Source organism: Bos mutus, chromosome 1 (assembly GCF_027580195.1).
Source record: "Bos mutus isolate GX-2022 chromosome 1, NWIPB_WYAK_1.1, whole genome shotgun sequence".
Classification (NCBI taxonomy): Eukaryota; Metazoa; Chordata; class Mammalia; order Artiodactyla; family Bovidae; genus Bos; species Bos mutus.
This window is the reverse complement of record NC_091617.1, coordinates 109,518,393-109,536,365: the sequence shown is the minus strand read 5'-3', so window position 1 is coordinate 109,536,365 and position 17,973 is coordinate 109,518,393. Positions and strand designations below refer to the sequence as shown.

The window sequence follows — 17,973 nt, the reverse complement described above, 5'->3', positions numbered from 1 at the left end:
TTAATTTTTGCCATCTTAATTATAATGTGCTTTGGTATGGACTTCTTTGGGTTGATCTTATTTGGCCTTCTCTTTACTTCCTGGATCTAGATGTCTTTTTCATTTCCCAGGTTATGAAAAATTCTAGCTATTATTTCTTCAAATAATTTTCTGCCCCCTTTTCTCTCTCTCTTCTCCTTTTGGGATCCCTATAATGCAAACATTCATATACTTGCTATTGTCACAGAGGTCTCTTAAACTACCCTCATTAAAACAGATGGATTTTTGTTTTGGTTTCTGTTTAGCTTGGATGATATCTATTTCTTTGACTTTCAGATTAATAACCTGTTCCTCTGTATCATCTAATATGTTGTTGCTTACATCTAATATATTTTTGTCAGTTATATTATTCTTTGGCTCTGTTTGGGTCTTCTTTTATATTTTCTAACTCTTTGGTAAACTTGTCTCATGTTCATCCATCCTTCTCCCAAGTTCCTTAAGCATCTGTAATTGTTTCCTTGAACTGTTAGTGGGTAGATTTCTTATCTCCATTTTGTTTAGTTCTTTTTCCTCAGTTTTTTTCTTGTTCCTCTGTTTGGAGAATATTCCCCTGTCTCCTAATTTGACTTAATTCTCTATGTTTTTTTTATGTATTAGGTAGGCTGATTATATCTTCTGATCTAGGAGAAGTGGCCTTATGTAGAAGATGTCCTGTGGGGCCCAACAAGCACACTCTCCTCTGATCATGAAAGCTATACTCTGTATGGATATTCTTATGTAGACTGTGTGGGCCTTCTGTTGTGGCAGTGCTGACTACTGTGGGTGTACTGGTAGTTGGGGCTGGCAACTGGCACTGTGGTAGACAGGACTGGGTCCCAGGGCAGCTGACTGTCAGGCATGAGGAGCCCATGACACCAGGGCTGGTGTCAGTTTGCTGATATGTAGTTTAGCCCCCAGAAGTAACAGTCTAGAGGGAGGACTCCAAAATGGTACTTGCCAGTGTCCTTCTGGTAGAATAAACTCCCCAAAATGACTGCTTCTGATGTCTCTCTCTCCATGGGAAGCCCCATTTGCCTCCTGTATCTCTAGGAGGCTCTTTAAGATAAGCAAATAGGTCTGACACAGGCTCCTTTCAAACTCCTGGCTCTATACTGGGACTTATGGCATGTATGATTTTGTATGCCCCATTTAAGAAAGGAGTCTCAGTTTCCTACAGCCATCCAGCATTTTCATATGCAAGCCCCACCAGCCTCCATTGTCAGATGTTCTGGGGACTCGTCTTCCTGGTGTAGCACTCCCAGGCTGGGGAGCCTGATTTGGGTCTTAGACCTCTTGTTCCTTGGGGGAAAATTCTGCAATTGTTTTTATCCCCTCATTTATGGATCACCTACCTGAAGGTGTGGGTCTTGACTGTTTTGTGTCTCTGCCCCTCCTATTTATATTATAATAGTTCCCTTATGTCTTTAGTTGTGGAAAATCTTGTGTTAGTCTTCAGGTCATTTTTATAGATAGTTTCTCTGCAAACAGTGGTAATCTTGATGTGCCCATGGATAGGAGGTGAGCTCAGGGTCCAACTTTACTATCTTAGCCACTCCTTACCCCCGTTATTCTTTCTTCTTACTTGTGACATAAGGTGATGCAATCCTCTTTCCTCTCCCCCCTAACCTAAGTAATCTTCTGCCCATCCAGTCACCAATCATCTATTAATTTGGTCATTCAGCATTATTAAATAGCACCTGTGTCATTAAGTCTAGGCTTGATTAGGAACAGATCTTCTGTGTTATACATGGCTTCTATGCTAAGCATGATGCATTTTCAAGGAAGCTCCATCTGAGCAGTGAGAGGAGGGAACTAGCCTCCGCCCTGTCCCTAATACCCACATGGACATACTCATGACAACACTTACAGCAGTCACTCTTTCACACATAGTACTCTTTTACCCAGGTACACAGCATACCTGCTGCTCATAGACATTTACAAATCATCCACATTATGGGCCAGTAGCATGAGTATTACTGACACTATCTGAGTGAAAAATAAATGATCCACCCCCCTTCCCCAACCGATATTCAATGTCTCATGTCTTATGAGCATCTCTTTCCTACTAACTAAGCATTAACTACATGTCAAACACAGTGAAGCCACTGTGTACCCTCTTATTATCATTCTCCTGGGTTAAGCAGTTTTTCATTATCTCCAGTGTACAAATGAGATTACTAGGGTGTAAAGGAGCTAAGTCATTCACCCAAGGCAACACAGCCACTAATCAGCAGAATTGGAACCCAAGTCCAGAACTATGCTGCCAAAATTTGGGCTCTTAACCTTTGAATCGGAGAAGGCAATGGCACCCCACTCCAGTACTCTTGCCTGGAGAGTCCCAGGGATGGGGGAGCCTGGTAGGCTGCAGTCCATGGGGTCGCTAAGAGTCGGACATGACTGAGCGACTTCACTTTGACTTTTCACTTTCATGCATTGGAGAAGGAAATGGCAACCCACTCCAGTGTTCTTGCCTGGAGAATCCCAGGGATGGGGGAGCCTGGTGGGCTGCCGTCTCTGGGGTCGCACAGAGTCGGACACGACTGAAGCAACTTAGCAGCAGCAGCAGCAGCAGCAGCAACCTTTGAATTCCACCACACATTGTTATCATTAATTTATACTTCAGAGAAAGCTACTTTATCAGGCTACTTCCAGTACTCTTAGTAAAAACAAGTTTCTGTAAGGGGAAGGCAGAAGAGGTTCCAAGAATAGTAGACACCTGGTGGTGGAGTACACAAATGATCAGTAGGTTATGAAATAGGCTATACGATGGGTATAGGTATTATTATATGATTCAGTGCTATGCTACTTTAATACGATTCTTTTATTCTCTTTTACCAAAATAATCCATATTTACTATTGATCAGGAAACTCCAATATTTGCATAGTATCATAAGCATTCCAATATATGTCCTCCTAGATTTTATGTTTTAAATGTATAAGTTTTTATGAGTGGAATAATAGAGATTTATAATCTTCAATTGCTCTCAATTTCTTCTATTATGAAATCTTTCCATGTCAAAAATATCCTGATATGGGATGAATCATAATTTTTAGTCATATCTTGTTTTTGTACAGTTGTTTCACTTTTTTCTGTTAAAATGATATTGTGATAAATAACACCATACCTAAGTCTTTTCACATGTACGTTAGTGTTGCCTTCCCTTGCTTCATTCTTAAAATTATAAAATGTTTTGGCTTTGTGCTTTTTACCTTTAAGTTCCATAATTGTGGGATAGAATTTTTAAATGCAATTAGTACCGATTAGTTTTGTAGCACGAAAGACTCTTTTGAAGAAATTCTTGCCCTGTGCCTATTTTACTGCCATCCCAGCACAAGAAAAAATGGCGCAGCAAAGAGAATCAGTACCCTGTGAGCCTGAAGATGTGTTCCATCTCCTTCCCAGTTTGCATAGAATCTGCTGCACACAGGAATCTCTCCAAGCATTCTGACTAGAAAACACACCAGTTGATGAAAGAAAGTTGATGTTTATATAATTATGTGACTTTATTTGAAAATTTCTTAAATATTTTTAGATTTAAACTTCTCTAGATTCCATTTACTTTATTAATAATCCTGTCTTCTTCTTTTTTATCCTGTAAATGTTTTCAGCTAATATTCTGTTCAATATAGGTCCCTATCCTTCTGCTTGCTTCACACTAGTCTATCCATATCTATTACTAATATATTTGTCTTGAAAAATCTCATTATTTCATATACAAAATAATATATAAATACATATATAAAATGTATAATACATAAAATAATGAGATATAATTTTGTGAATTTATTTATACAAATTTATCAGAAAACATAATAGTGTTCTGTTGTATTCAGAAGTTCCTAAATCATGAGGATTGCCAGTTGATAAAGAGTGGTTAAATGATTTAACCAGGGTAAAAAATAGAATTTAAGGCTCCTTCCATGATTTGTTATATTTTATAAGCCCCTACCAATGACAGTTATCTTTATATTTGACTAGTCTTCAGAATAAAAATACAGTGGAGGTTTATAAGCACTTTTTTGCATTCTGAAGCAAATTCTTGATTCTTAGTATTAGACTAAAATTATTTCCAAATTTTAAATATTTGATTATCTCCCAAGCTTGATTTCATCTACTCTCTCTTCCCCACACACACCCAGATAAATAGTTTTCTGATTTTAATATAACTACTTCTGGACCAAATTATAACTTTTTAGCTGAAAAGCCACACCTGTTCTATCATCTGATTTATAAAAATCTCCAAATGTTATTTCAGTCCCTTCTGGTATTATGCAGAAAATGTTAATGTACTTCAAGTATACTGTTTCAAAATAGATGTGAATCAAACCTCTGAAATACAGCCTCTAAAATGAACTTTCCAAGTGGCTGTATTCACCATCTGAGCTTTATAAAATATTTGCTTAAATTAAAAGATGTTAATGTGCAATTGATATAGTTGAATACTCATTAAAGAACTTTCTTTTATTATTGGTATACATTCTTACATCTGTAAAGGTTTTCTCTGTTAATGCTCATTAAAAAAATTAAGTGAAATACTACTTTTGTGAAGCTCTGTGCTCAAATTGTGGTACAATAATATATATATATGACATCTAAATGCAGCATACTGATTGTATTCATTCACATGTTACATCTGATCAGAAATCCCACAATTTCAGCCACATAATTAACAGAAAATATAACTCAATAAAGTCATTTAAAATGGTAGGAAAATAAAACAGGTTGAAGTTTAAAGGAGTTACTGATTTGTCATTTAAAACATAATTTATCATTCATGAAGGAAAATGAGGTATTTGATTATGATTTCTCTAAGGACAAGGAAATATATCTTATTGATAGGTAGTCAATAAGAGTCTATTGAAATAAAATAACATATTTATAAGAAAGTTACACTTTAATGCCAAGATATATATAGGTATTACCAATTAAAACTGCACAACTCTTTCAGTTCCATCCACTTTAATCTTTGATACATAATTTTAAAGGCTTATTTGCTGGAATTCTTATTTCTAGTATCTCCAAAATTGCATTCTTTCAACAGTAATTTTTTGAGCACCTCCTTTGTTTCAGACACTATGAGTATAAAAGATAAGGTTCCTGCGCTCATGGAACTTACATTCTAGTTAGTTTACATTGGGAAGATTAAATGAGGTTCTTGCCTGGAGAATCCCAGGGACAGGGGAGCCTGGTGGGCTGCCATCTATGGGGTCGCACAGAGTTGGACACAACTGAAGTGACTTAGCAGCAGCAACGCACTTAGAATGTACTCTTGCTTGGAAAATCCCATGGACAGAGGAGCCTGGTAAGCTGCAGTCCATGGGGTCGCTAAGAGTCGGACACGACTGAGCAGCTTCACTTTCACTTTTCACTTTCATGCATTGGAGAAGGAAATGGCAACCCACTCCAGTGTTCTTGCCTGGAGAATCCCAGGGACAGAGGAACCTGGTGGGCTGCCGTCTATGGGGTCGCACAGTCGGAGACGACTGAAGCAACTTAGTAGCAATACACTTAGAATGTAGTGTCTGGCACATGGATTCATCTTGTTTGGGTTCTCTGTGCTCTTTGTGCTTGGATATCTATTTCCTTCTTCAGGTTAGAGAAGTTTTCAACTGTAATTTTGTTAAATACATTGTCCCCCTTTCTCTCTCTCTTCTCCTTCTGTGACCCCCTATAATGCAAATGTTAGTACACTTGATATTGTCCAAGGTCTCTTAAACTATTCTCATTTTTTAAAATGTGTTTTTCTTTCTGCTGTTCTGAATGGGTGATTTCCACTGTTCTATCTTTCAGACTGCTTATGCAGTCTATATCCCATAATTTTGCTGTTATTTCCTTCTAGTATATTTTTCATTTTAGTTATTATATTCTTCAGCTCTGACAGGTTGTCAGTTTTCTAGTTCTTTGTTGAAGTTCTCACCATGTTTGTCTATTTTTTTCTGAAGTTCAGTTAGCATTCTTATTACTATTGCTTTGAACCTTTATCAGGTTCTGTTTTATTACGGTTTTTGAGGGGTCTTTATCTTGTTCTTTCATTTGAAGGATATTCCTCTCTCTTCTCGTTCTGTTTAAATTTCTCTGTTTTCCTTTATGAAATTAGGTGAACCACTTACCTATCCTGATCTTGAAAGCATATTGTCATGTGCAAGTGTCCCTATGCAGTTTGCATGTGCCCAGTGGCTTTGCTAGGAGGGCCAGGTCTGAAATGAGCACAGGCCAGATCTTGCCCCAAGGTGTATTGGCAGCTTCCACCATGGTGGAAGGTCATGCTGGATTTGGAGGGGATAGGACTGGAACCAGGTGTGAGCCAGGGCTCTTCCTAGGCCCCATGGAAGTCAGCATCCTATGGGGGCAGGGCCAGGGCCTAATGGACTAGAGCACAAGCCCCAAGGGTATTCAGCTTCTCCCTCCTGGGATGGCAGTCTCCAATTTAGTTGGGGGCATGGCTGAGGGATTCAGCTGCACTTCTGAGCTGGTTCAACCTTTCCCCTAGTATGCACACCTTGGTTAGAGGCTTGGTTGGGCATAGCAGGGTCAAGTCACACTACTGAACTAGTCCTACTCCTTCCCAAGTGTGTGTTCTCAAGGGCATGCTGTGATTGTAGTTGCCATTGTGCAACTGGTTCTGCTCCTGCTTGAGTGTCAGGGTCCTTGTGCTCTGCCATCTTGTTCCCACCTCCAGTAAGAAGCTTTTGTTGCAGGATTATTTGTTGTGACATACTGGGCTTCCCTTGTGGCTCAGCTGGTAAAGAGTCCGCCTGCACTGTGGGAGACCTGGGTTCGATCCCTGGGTTGGGAAGATCCCTTGGGGAAGGGAAAGGCTACCCACTCCAGGATTCTGGCCCAGAGAATTCCACAGTCCATGGGGTCGCAGAGAGTCAGACATGACTGCGCAACTTTCACTACTGGGCGAGCAACTTAGATTTCATCACTATTGGACTAGATCAGTAAAATTTGGTACATGCACACAATTAAATATTATATATCAGTCAAAAAGGAAAATAAATTTTATCTGTGTATAGCTACCTGGATAGGTCTCAAAACATAACAAAACCAATAAGAATTAAGATGAAATTTATAGCCTTACATCATTAGTATAGTTTTTTAAAACACCTGCAAAAAGTACTATTTTCACATGTTAAGTACAGATTAGAAGGCAAACATTAAATTCGTAAGTGTGGGTACCCTCTAATTAAATGCAAATAAATGTCCCAATATCTTAAAACAAAAGCAAAATAAGAAAATCTTTTCTTGTTACCATATCCCCTTCAACTGCAATTCAATTTCTCTCCTCCCTATTCACCAAACCAGTGAACCAAACCTTGCTATTCACAAAACCGGTTGCTTTTGGTTTCAACCTCATCCTACACCCCCACCAAGTTCTGGCCATCTTGTATTCTTTTGTACCTTGGACACACAGAACTGAGTTGATTAGACTTCTTAGTACAGAACATGCTATCCTTGACCTGTACAAGCAAGACCCCTCCCTAAACAATAAATCTATAGAATATGTCAAACACCAAAAAATACAGTGAATAATACAACAAATGTGAATACAGGTGAATTCATCACCTGTATTTTACAAGTTTTAACACTTTGTCATAGTTAACTCTGTAGATTATTTTTTAAGTATATAGTTAAAACCTTCATATTTACCCTTCCCTGTACAAAGATAACCGCTGATGACACCAGGTCCAACTGTAGGAACAAGGTTCACAGGTTAAGAAGTGATGAGATTCAGAGCAGAAGTAGCGGGCAAGGGGTGGCCTTACTACCACTCCCCATGATGATAACCAGTAGTTATGTAGTGCCCACTATGTGTCTGGCACTCATCTCCTCTTTACCTATATGAAGTGTCGTAATTCCCAGAACAATCATATGCTGTAATAACCATTTTATAGATCAGGAAACTAAAATACCCGAAGTCGCTTAGTTTACAAGGAGCAGAGCCAGGATTTGAAGTTAGGCAGGTGGCTTTAGCATTCATGCACTCCACCTCTCTGTTATCCTGTCTTAGGAATGTGTTCAAAGAGTGGTGAGTTTTTGTATTTCCTTTTCTTCAATTGTCTCTACCATTTAAACAAACAAACTATATACATATATATATATAGCTTTCACATTTTCATTTAAAAAAAATTCTCCTAGATCTGGATCTCTGGGTGCCAGCTCTCCTGGCTGTTTGTTCTTCTGTTCTGTTGCTTGAACCTGGAATCATTTTCCTTCATATTGTACTTTCAATCAGATTTTAAATTCCTTTGGTGTGCATTCTCTTTATCCAGAAAGTTTTAAGCTTGAAATATCTCTCTATTATAAAGGTTTTGTTTATTGTTTTCTCAAACATTATGCTTACTTAATATACTCTCCAAATGACTATAAAGTTTTATATCCTGCTATAAAATAGCTAACTGTGGATACGTTTTATATCTGTAGATTCTAGAAACCTTTTGGAATAATAGGATTCTCTTAAATGAATAATTACCCGAGGTCTGATGCCTGTGTAATGCTATCTAGCAAGCAGCTGTCTTCGTATGAAGAGAGGCTAAGAGCTCCTTTTTGTCTTGTTCATTTGAAATCATTTGGTTTTTATTTAATATTTGCAAAGAATGCAGTTACCTTATAGTAGAATTTGCTGTTGTAAATTTTGGATTGTTTCCATGGGTTCTGCCTTACATCTGCATGGTGTTTAAAGCCAATGCTTCCTTTCTTTTTGTAGGCATTCAGGGCCTTTTGCCTCATAATCCAACGACATGCTGAATGACCGAAAATTGAAGTTGAGTTTATTTGACTATAGAGAAGGACTACACAGAACAATACGCCTATTTAAGAACTTCTTATCTCAAGGACTGAAGGAGCTGTCTTATGCAGGTGGCTCTCTGCTGCTAAGACTAACTGTGTGCCTTTATTTATTAAGGACAGGAACTGGGCACTCTGCTTCCAGAAACAAAAAGACCCCACTGATCTATCAAAACCAACAATAAACCAGTTGGATGCATACACCTCATTCAGAACAGTAAAGATATGTTCTTTATATTTTTAAAATAATTCTTATTATTTGTTTATTATAGAAAATTTAACCAAGTTCTTTAAAAAGCTATGAAAATATATTAGCCAACTCCTAAGTATATACTGGTGGGCTGCTTACATTATAGATTATTCATAACGAATCTTTTTTTCTTGATTCTATGTGGTATCTTCTCTCCTTAAGTAAAATGATTTATTAATTGACATTACTTATATTTCTACCTGACAGCCTCTAGTGGTTTCTGTGTTTTAAAGTAATAAAACATTTATTTACTTTCTCTGTTTTTTACTCAGAGGTGCTGTAAATACCTAGTGAATAATCTGAAGGAACTGGCTTCCCTGCTCATTGGGTACTGTGATTTAAAGACTGAGATAATCAATGTTTATCTTGAAACAGGGAGAAAGGGAGATTTAGGTGGGTATGTAGAGAAAAGACTATTGGAAAGCATAATAGCTTTTCCTTTCTTGATTTGAGTCATGATTGTGTCACTTATTTTCCTTTAAATCTATTAAGTTCTAGAACTTTGATGCAGAAGTATATCTAAATGTGATCCTAAGAAGAATCTTAAATGCTATAAAAATGGGTTTTGAATTAGCTATCATTTTTACTGTCTGCTAAATTATCTACCAATTATCAAGTAATTGAAAATTAACTGCATAAAATTCATATATCAGGTACCAATTCTTTGGATTTATTTTTAAGATAAGTTCTTCCTCTTAACAATAGCTGCATTTAGAAGCAATAATATAGAATTTATTATGTGGGCTCAGATCCATGCTTCATCTCATTTAGGATTATATCCTGACAAAAGCATCAAGGGACGTTTAATGGACTTCCCTGGTGTCTCAGATGGTAAAGAATTTGCCTGCAATGCAGGAGACCTACGTTTGGTCCTTGGGTCAGGAAGATCTCCTGGAGAAGGGAATGGCAACCCACTACAGTATTCTTGCCTGGAGAATTCCATGGACAGAGGAGCCTGGCAAGCTATAGTCCATGGGGTCACGAAGAGTTAGACACATCAGTACTGTAGGCAGTCACAATGATACTGTATTTGTCTTAATGACTTTCATCAATTATATTAACTTTTAAACTTTCAAAAATTAAAATCCATATCACCTCTTGGAATTGGACATTACACTAATTTAGTACCTATTTTATGTATTAATAAATAATATTTTTCATTTACCTTAAAGATTCTAGGATATGCTAAACAAATATATGGCCATACTGACCACATTTTCATGGACAAATGTCATATCACCTTGAAGCTTATATTTTTGACGGTCCATGTAGGAGAGAAAGATCAAGACTTTGGGATGAAGCCAACCTCAGTTGAATCACAGGATCACTTCTAAATAGCTCTGTGACTTTTTATAAGTTAGTTAATTACTCTGATTCTTAGAACTTTCTGGTAAAAATAAAATGTATATCTGTTTTTCATGATATTCGTGACTATGAATTAAATGATGTAGGAGAGAGCATCCTGCACAGCACCTGGAACAGTATATCGTCAACAAATGTCAGCTTCCCTCCCTATTCTTCAGAGGATGGGCAGAAATGTTTTAGCTGTGCCTGTGTGACTAGAACCCTCTGTAAGCCCACATGTTTTTAATAATAAAGTAACACATTATGCATATTCTTTAGAGATTGCCTTGTTTCAAAAGATTATACTCAAAACTAAACTATGTGTATGTTATCTTTTCTCTCATATAATGATATCACTTGGTAAGTGGAAAAGATATACCACACAAATACTATCTATCAATTCCATGTTGAATTATTTATTTAAACAAGGAGCTGTACTCAAATAGATCCCCTTACCCAAGTTTAAAATCCTGTCAGTTTGACTGCTGGCTAAAACATTTACTCACTGTAAGATACTAAGCAAGATAATCAGAGATCTCATTTTTCATTATCTGAAAAATGGGGCTATTTGCATTTATGTGGCAGTTTGAGGGATAATATTAATATATGTGAACATGCTGGACAAACATAAAAATTTATACCAATACGTAGTGAATTCTAATTAAAACATTTGTTTAGAGTGAATTTATTTTCTGATTTAAGGAACTGGCTTATCTTCATAAAACAAAGTTAAGAAGGCAGATTAAAGATACATATAGAAATGTTATATATTTGTATAGATGCATAAGCTAGATTCAAGATAGGCAGGAGAAACATCAACAACCTCAACATCAACAACCTCAGATATGTGAATGATACCACTCTAATGGGAAACCGAAGAGGAACTAAAGAGCCTTTTGATGAGGGTGAAGGAGGAGAGTGAAAGAGCCAGCTTAAAACTAAATATTAAAGCAACTAAGATCGTGGTATCTGGTCCCATTACTTCACGGCAAGGATAAGGGAAAGAGAGGAAGTAGTTACAAATTTCTTCTTGGGCTCTAAAATCAGTGCGGATAGTGACTGCAGCCATAAAATCAGGCAGGAAAGCAATGACAAACCTAGACAGTGTGCTGAAAAGCAGAGACATTACCCTGCTGACAAAGGTCTGTATAGTCAAGGTTATAGTCTTCCCAGTGGTCACATATGGATGTGAGAGCTGAACTGTAAAAAAGGCAGAGTGCCAAAGAATTGATGCCTTTGAACTGGAGAAGACTCCTGAGAGTCCCTTGGACAGCAAGGAGGTCAAACCAGTCAATCTGAAGGGAAAAAAAACCCTGAATACTCATGGATTAATGCTGAAGCTGAAGCTCCAGTATTTTGGTCACCTGATACGAACAGCTGATTCACTGGAAAAGTCCCTGATGCTGGGAAAGACTGAAAGCAGAAGGAAAAGAGGGTGTCAGAAGATAAGATGGCTGGATGGCATCACCGATGCAATGGACATGAACTTGGGTAAACTTCGGAAGATGGTGAAGGACAGGGAGGTCTGGTGTGCTGCAGTTCATGGGGTCTCAAAGAGTTGGACGTGACGGGGTGACTGAACAACAACATGGGTGTATAAAGATTTTAAAGTTTACTATTAAAATACGTGATTAAAACACCTGAATAGGTGTAACAGAAATTTTATAAATTCCAGTGTTTTAAATTATTTTCTTCATAGAAATCATTTAGTCCACCCATGTAAATTGTTTTCCACCTCATATCCAAAAAGAATACCAAGAGCTGTTATTGAGTGTAGGGTTCAGGCCTTAGTCCACACACACAGGCTATTGGTGGGACTCAGATCATTCAAGCCCTATGTTCTTTCTGCTCTAGTTTCAGTTCTGTATCCACACATGTAAGATGTGGCTACCTGAATAATCTTCCTCAAACATTACTTGAATTCCCCAATTCAAGACTCTATGGAAGCCAATTTCCTGCTTGTATTTTCTTGGCTTTGAAAGTCATTAAAATGCCTATTAGATGCTACCCAGAGTTAAAAGATTCTTTACCAGAAGCCTTGCACATGGTTTATCTATTTTGGTTCTTACTGAGAGTCCTCAGCAATACTTCTCAGTTTCAGATCGCAAGAGTGAGCTCAGGCAGTCAAGTGTTTCAGAAGTGAGTCACATGATCAAAAATTCATATGTGTGCTGCAACATAAATTGCCTTTGAAAACATTAGTAAAATTTAGCCAATTAGCTGTTAGAAAATTAGCATGATGTTAGGGGCAGAAAGAGGCTAATAAATGGAGTCTATCAAAACCCAATAATTCTGTTGGGTTTCAGAGTACAGATGAGTATGGTAATCCAAGTGAAAATAGAATAAACAACTGCATTATTCTTCAGGAGCTGAGTGGCAACTCTAGAAGAATGTGTTTTTTTTTTTCTATAAAAATATCTGGACATTTAAAATATACTAATCAGAAGAATACATATGTCATTCCAGATTTACAGTGTCAAGTAGAAGCACTTGGGCTAAAACTTCAGAAGGCAGTGACTGAGATGGACAACTACAAAGAAAAGCTCATGTAAGATGGTGAATATTGAACAACCTACAAGAATTTAGAAAGACCCTCATGTATTCACTGTGACCCAGGACAGTAATTTGGTTGTGTGGGTATGGTCTACTGCTATTTTTCTCACTTTTCTGGCTTATCTTGAAGGCCCTATACATATTTTTAAATACATGAAATATTTCTTTACATATCCAAGGAAAAGTATTAAAGGTTTCCCTGTTTATTCAAATGTAGCAACTTAATATTCTCTGAATTTTTCTCTTTTCATCTATTTATTATCTGTCCAGAAGAAACAATATTGAAGTTGTTTCTTAAAACTATCAATTTTAGATTCAAAAAGACAGTTGGTGCTGCTGCTAAGTCTCTTCAGTTGTGTCCGACTCTGTGCAACTCCATAGATGGCAGTCCACCAGGCTCCCCTGTCCCTGGGATTCTCCAGGCAAGACCACTGGAGTGGGTTGCCATTTCCTTCTCCAGTGCATGAAAGTGAAAAGTGAAGGTGAAGTCGCTCAGTCGTGTCCAACTCTTAGCAACCCCATGAACTGAAGCCTACTAGGCTCCTCTGTCCATGGGATTTTCTAGGCAAGAGTACTGGAGTGGGGTGCCATTGAGTATCTTTGAAATTCTGGAGTGCTCGTGCATTACATAAGTGAGAAAGAAAATATTGGAAAACAAATGATAAGACAATGCCTTTGTAAAATATCCAGAACAATATTTCTTTTTAAAATGGTTTTATTTCAGAAATTTCAAATATTATAGTGTAAATATTTGTGCTTGATTGCTCAGTCATGTCCAACTCTTTCCGACACTTTGGACTGTAGCCTGCCAGGCTCCTTTGTCCATGGGATTTTCAGGCAAAACTGGAGTGAGTTGCAATTTCCTCCTCCAGGGAATCTTCCCAACCTAGGGATTGAACCCACATCTCCTACTTCTCCTGCATTGCAGGCAGATTCTTTACAGCTGAGCCATCAGGGAAGCCCATAGTATAAATATAGTACATCTATAATTATAAAAAGAATTTATATAATCTTTGAAACGTAAGTAAATTTTTTACTTTGTGGTATATGATCTGGTAGCTTTGGTTTTCAGTTCCTATATTTTAGAAGGATGAGCCTCATAAGAAATATAAATATTTAGAATGCTTAGCAACTGAATATTGTATTGACCTTGAACTACTCCTAAGAAAAATGTGTTCAACAAAATTCTTAACAAGGAAGAGCAAATTTAAAAAATACTCTATCAAATTAATGTATACTTTGATTATTTGCCACAAAATAATTTATTTTCAAAAGTCAAAACCAAATATTCATGATTGACAACACTGTGGTCAATACTGCAGTAAACAATAGTTCAGTTCTCTGTGTACGATGGCTGGGTTTGAAGGAATGAGAGGACAAGTGGTACTAGCATGACTCACTGGGCCCAGCGAGGAGCTTTCTGATGAGAAGAAACACGAAAAAGAGAAGCAAGATGGGAATTGCCAGTAAAGAATCATTAGTTTCTACCCTCTAGTAACATCAGGGAAGAGGGTTCTGACCACATGAATGTCTGATCTGGAGGGCTGCCAAGTCTGGCCACAACCCATTTAATATTAATACATGCCTTGTGATATTTTTTGTTAGTTAATTTTTAATATAATTTATAATATGAGTGCTGAGAAATGATAAGAGTCAAAGGAGACTGAAGTTGGTGGGAAAGAATACTACGTCACTAAAGTCCATCAAATGAATTACCTGAAGGAAGTCACTATACAATTGCAAAAATGATGATGCTGTTGTTTCAGTTTATAATAAACCTGGTTCTTCCTATATGAGAACTTCTTTTTTTTTCCTCTACTGTTATTTATTTTTATTTTATTTTTTTAATATAAATGTATTTATTTTAATTGGAGGCTAATTACTTTACAGTATTGTATTGGTTTTGCCATACATCAACATGAATCTGCCACGGGTGTACACGTGTTCCCCATCCTGAACTCCCCTCCTACCCACTCCCCATACCATCCCTCTGGGTCATCCCAGCGCACCAGCCCCAAGCATCCTGTATCATGCATTGAGCCTGGACTGGCGATTTGTTTCACATATGATATTATACATGTTTCAATGCCATTCTCCCAAATTATCCCACCCTCACCCTCTCCCACAGAGTCCGAAAGACCGTTCTATACATCTGTGTCTCTTTTGCTATCTCTCAATCAGGGTTATCATTACCATCTTTCTAAATTCCATATATATGCGTTAGTAAAATTAGTACATCAAGGCTGTATATTGTCACCCTGCTTATTTAACTTATATGCAGAGTACATCATGAGAAACGCTGGACTGGAAGAAACACAAGCTGGAATCAAGATTGCCAGGAGAAATCTCAATAACCTCAGATATGCAGATGACACCACCCTTATGGCAGAAAGTGAAGAGGAACTCAAAAGCCTCTTCATGAAAGTGAAAGTGGAGAGTGAAAAAGTTGGCTTAAAGCTCAACATTCAGAAAACGAAGATCATGGCATCCGGTCCCATCACTTCATGGGAAATAGATGGGGAAACAGTGGAAACAGTGTCAGACTTTATTTTTCTGGGCTCCAAAATCACTGCAGATGGTGATTGCAGCCATGAAATTAAAAGACACTTACTCCTTGGAAGGAAAGTTATGACCAACCTAGATAGCATATTCAAAAGCAGAGCCATTACTTTGCCAAGAAAGGTCCGTCTAGTCAAGGCTATGGTTTTTCCAGTGGTCATGTATGGATGTGAGAGTTGGACTGTGAAGAAGGCTGAGTGCTGAAGAATTGATGCTTTTGAACTGTGGTGTTGGAGAAGACTCTTGAGAGTCCCTTGGACTGCAAGGAGATCCAACCAGTCCATTCTAAAGGAGATCAGCCCTGGGATTTCCTTGGAAGGAATGATGCTAAAGCTGAAACTCCAGTCCTTTGGCCACCTCATGTGAAGAGTTGACTCATTGGAAAAGACTCTGATGCTGGGAGGGATTGGGGGCAGGAGGAGAAGGGGACGACAGAGGATGAGATGGCTGGATGGCATCACCGACTCGATTGATGTGAGTCTGGGTGAACTCCGGGAGTTTGTGATGGACAGGGAGGCCTGGCATGCTGTGATTCATGGGGTCGCAAAGAGTCGGACACAACTGAATGACTGAACTGAACTGAACTGATACTGTATTGGTGTTTTTCTTTCTGGCTTACTTCACTCTGTATAATAGGCTCCAGTTTCATCCACCTCATTAGAACTGATTCAAATGTATTCTTCTTAATGGCTGAGTAATACTCCATTGTGTATATGTACCACAGCTTTCTTATCCATTCGTCTGCTGATGGACATCTAGGTTGCTTCCATGTCCTGGCTATTATAAACAGTGCTGCGATGAACATTGGTGTACATGTGTCTCTTTCAATTCTGGTTTCCTCAGTGTGTATGCCCAGCAGTGGGATTGCTGGATCATAAGGCAGTTCTATTTCCAGTTTTTTAAGGAATCTCCACACTGTTCTCCATAGTGGCTGTACTAGTTTGCATTCCCACCAACAGTGTAAGAGGGTTCCATTTTCTCCACACCCTCTCCAGCATTTATTGCTTGTAGACTTTTGGATAGCAGCCATTCTGACTGGTGTGAAATGGTACCTCATTGTAGTCTTGATTTGCGTTTCTTTGATAATGAGTGATGTTGAGCATCTTTTCATGTATTTGTTAGCCATCTGTATGTCTTCTTTGGAGAAATGTCTGTTTAGGTCTTTGGCCCATTTTTTGATTGGGTCATTTATTTTTCTGGAATTGAGCTGCAGGAGTTGCTTGTATTTTTTTGAGATTAATTCTTTGTCAGTTGTTTCATTTGCTATTATTTTCTCCTATTCTGATGGCTGTCTTTTCACCTTTCTTATAGTTTCCTTTGTTGTGCAGAAACTTTTAATTTTAATTAGATCCCATTTGTTTATTTTTGCTTTTATTTCCAATATTCTGGGAGGCGGATCATAGAGGATCCCGCTGTGATTTATGTCGGAGAGTGTTTTGCCTATGTTCTCCTCTAGGAGTTTTATAGTTTCTGGTCTTACATTGAGATCTTTAATCCATTTTGAGTTTATTTTTGTGTATGGTGTTAGAAAGTGTTCTAGTTTCATTCTTTTACAAGTGGTTGACCAGTTTTCCTAGCACCACTTGTTAAAGAGATTGTTTTTTCTCCATTGTATATTCTTGCCTCCTTTGTCAAAGATAAGGTGTCCATTGGTGTGTGGATTTATCTCTGGGCTTTCTATTTTGTTCCATTGATCTATATTTCTGTCTTTGTGCAAGTACCATACTGTCTTGATGACTGTGGCTTTGTAGTAGAGCCTGAAGTCAGGCAGGTTGATTCCTCCAGTTCCATTCTTTCTCAAGATTGCTTTGGCTATTTGAGTTTTTTGTATTTCCATACAAATTGTGAAATTATTTGTTCTAGCTCTGTGAAAAATACCATTGGTAGCTTGATAGGGATTGCATTGAATCTATAAATTGCTTTGGGTAGTATACTCATTTTCACTATATTGATTCTTCCAACCCATGAACACGGTATGTTTCTCCATCTATTAGTGTCCTCTTTGATTTCTTTCACCAGTGTTTTATAGTTTTCTATATATAGGTCTTTTGTTTCTTTAGGTAGATATATTCCTAAATATTTTATTCTTTTCATTGCAGTGGTGAATGGAATTGTTTCCTTAATTTCTCTTTCTATTTTCTCATTATTAGTGTATAGAAATGCAAGGGATTTCTGTGTGTTGATTTTATATCCTGCAACAAGAACTTCTTAAAACTAGAAAATGAGCAAAGTAACCACTTTTAGAAAACCTGAGTTACAAAAGATAGAGCCACTTAAATGGTCCCAACTTGCTAGAGACCTTTCTCTGTGCTGCCCATAACTACCTCTTCCGTCTCTACTCCGTCTATGCTCCTTCATTACTAGGATGAAGTTGAGTAGGTTGGGTGTTTGGGATCAGAGTCCAAGACAGCTTAAGGTACTCAGAGCTCAGTAAGTCTCCAGTAGTATTTAAATACTA

At 37.8% G+C, this 17,973-nt stretch overlaps 1 protein-coding gene across 1 annotated transcript in view; it reads left to right on the top strand.

The window, feature by feature from the left end:
* The window catches only part of LEKR1 (leucine, glutamate and lysine rich 1), a 192,128-nt gene that overhangs the window by 79,520 nt on the left and 94,635 nt on the right, over positions 1-17,973 (top strand). The window contains exon 5 of the mRNA XM_005902068.2: positions 12,870-12,951. Coding sequence (XP_005902130.1) covers positions 12,870-12,951 — 82 coding nt within the window. The remainder of the gene's footprint in view (positions 1-12,869; positions 12,952-17,973) is intronic.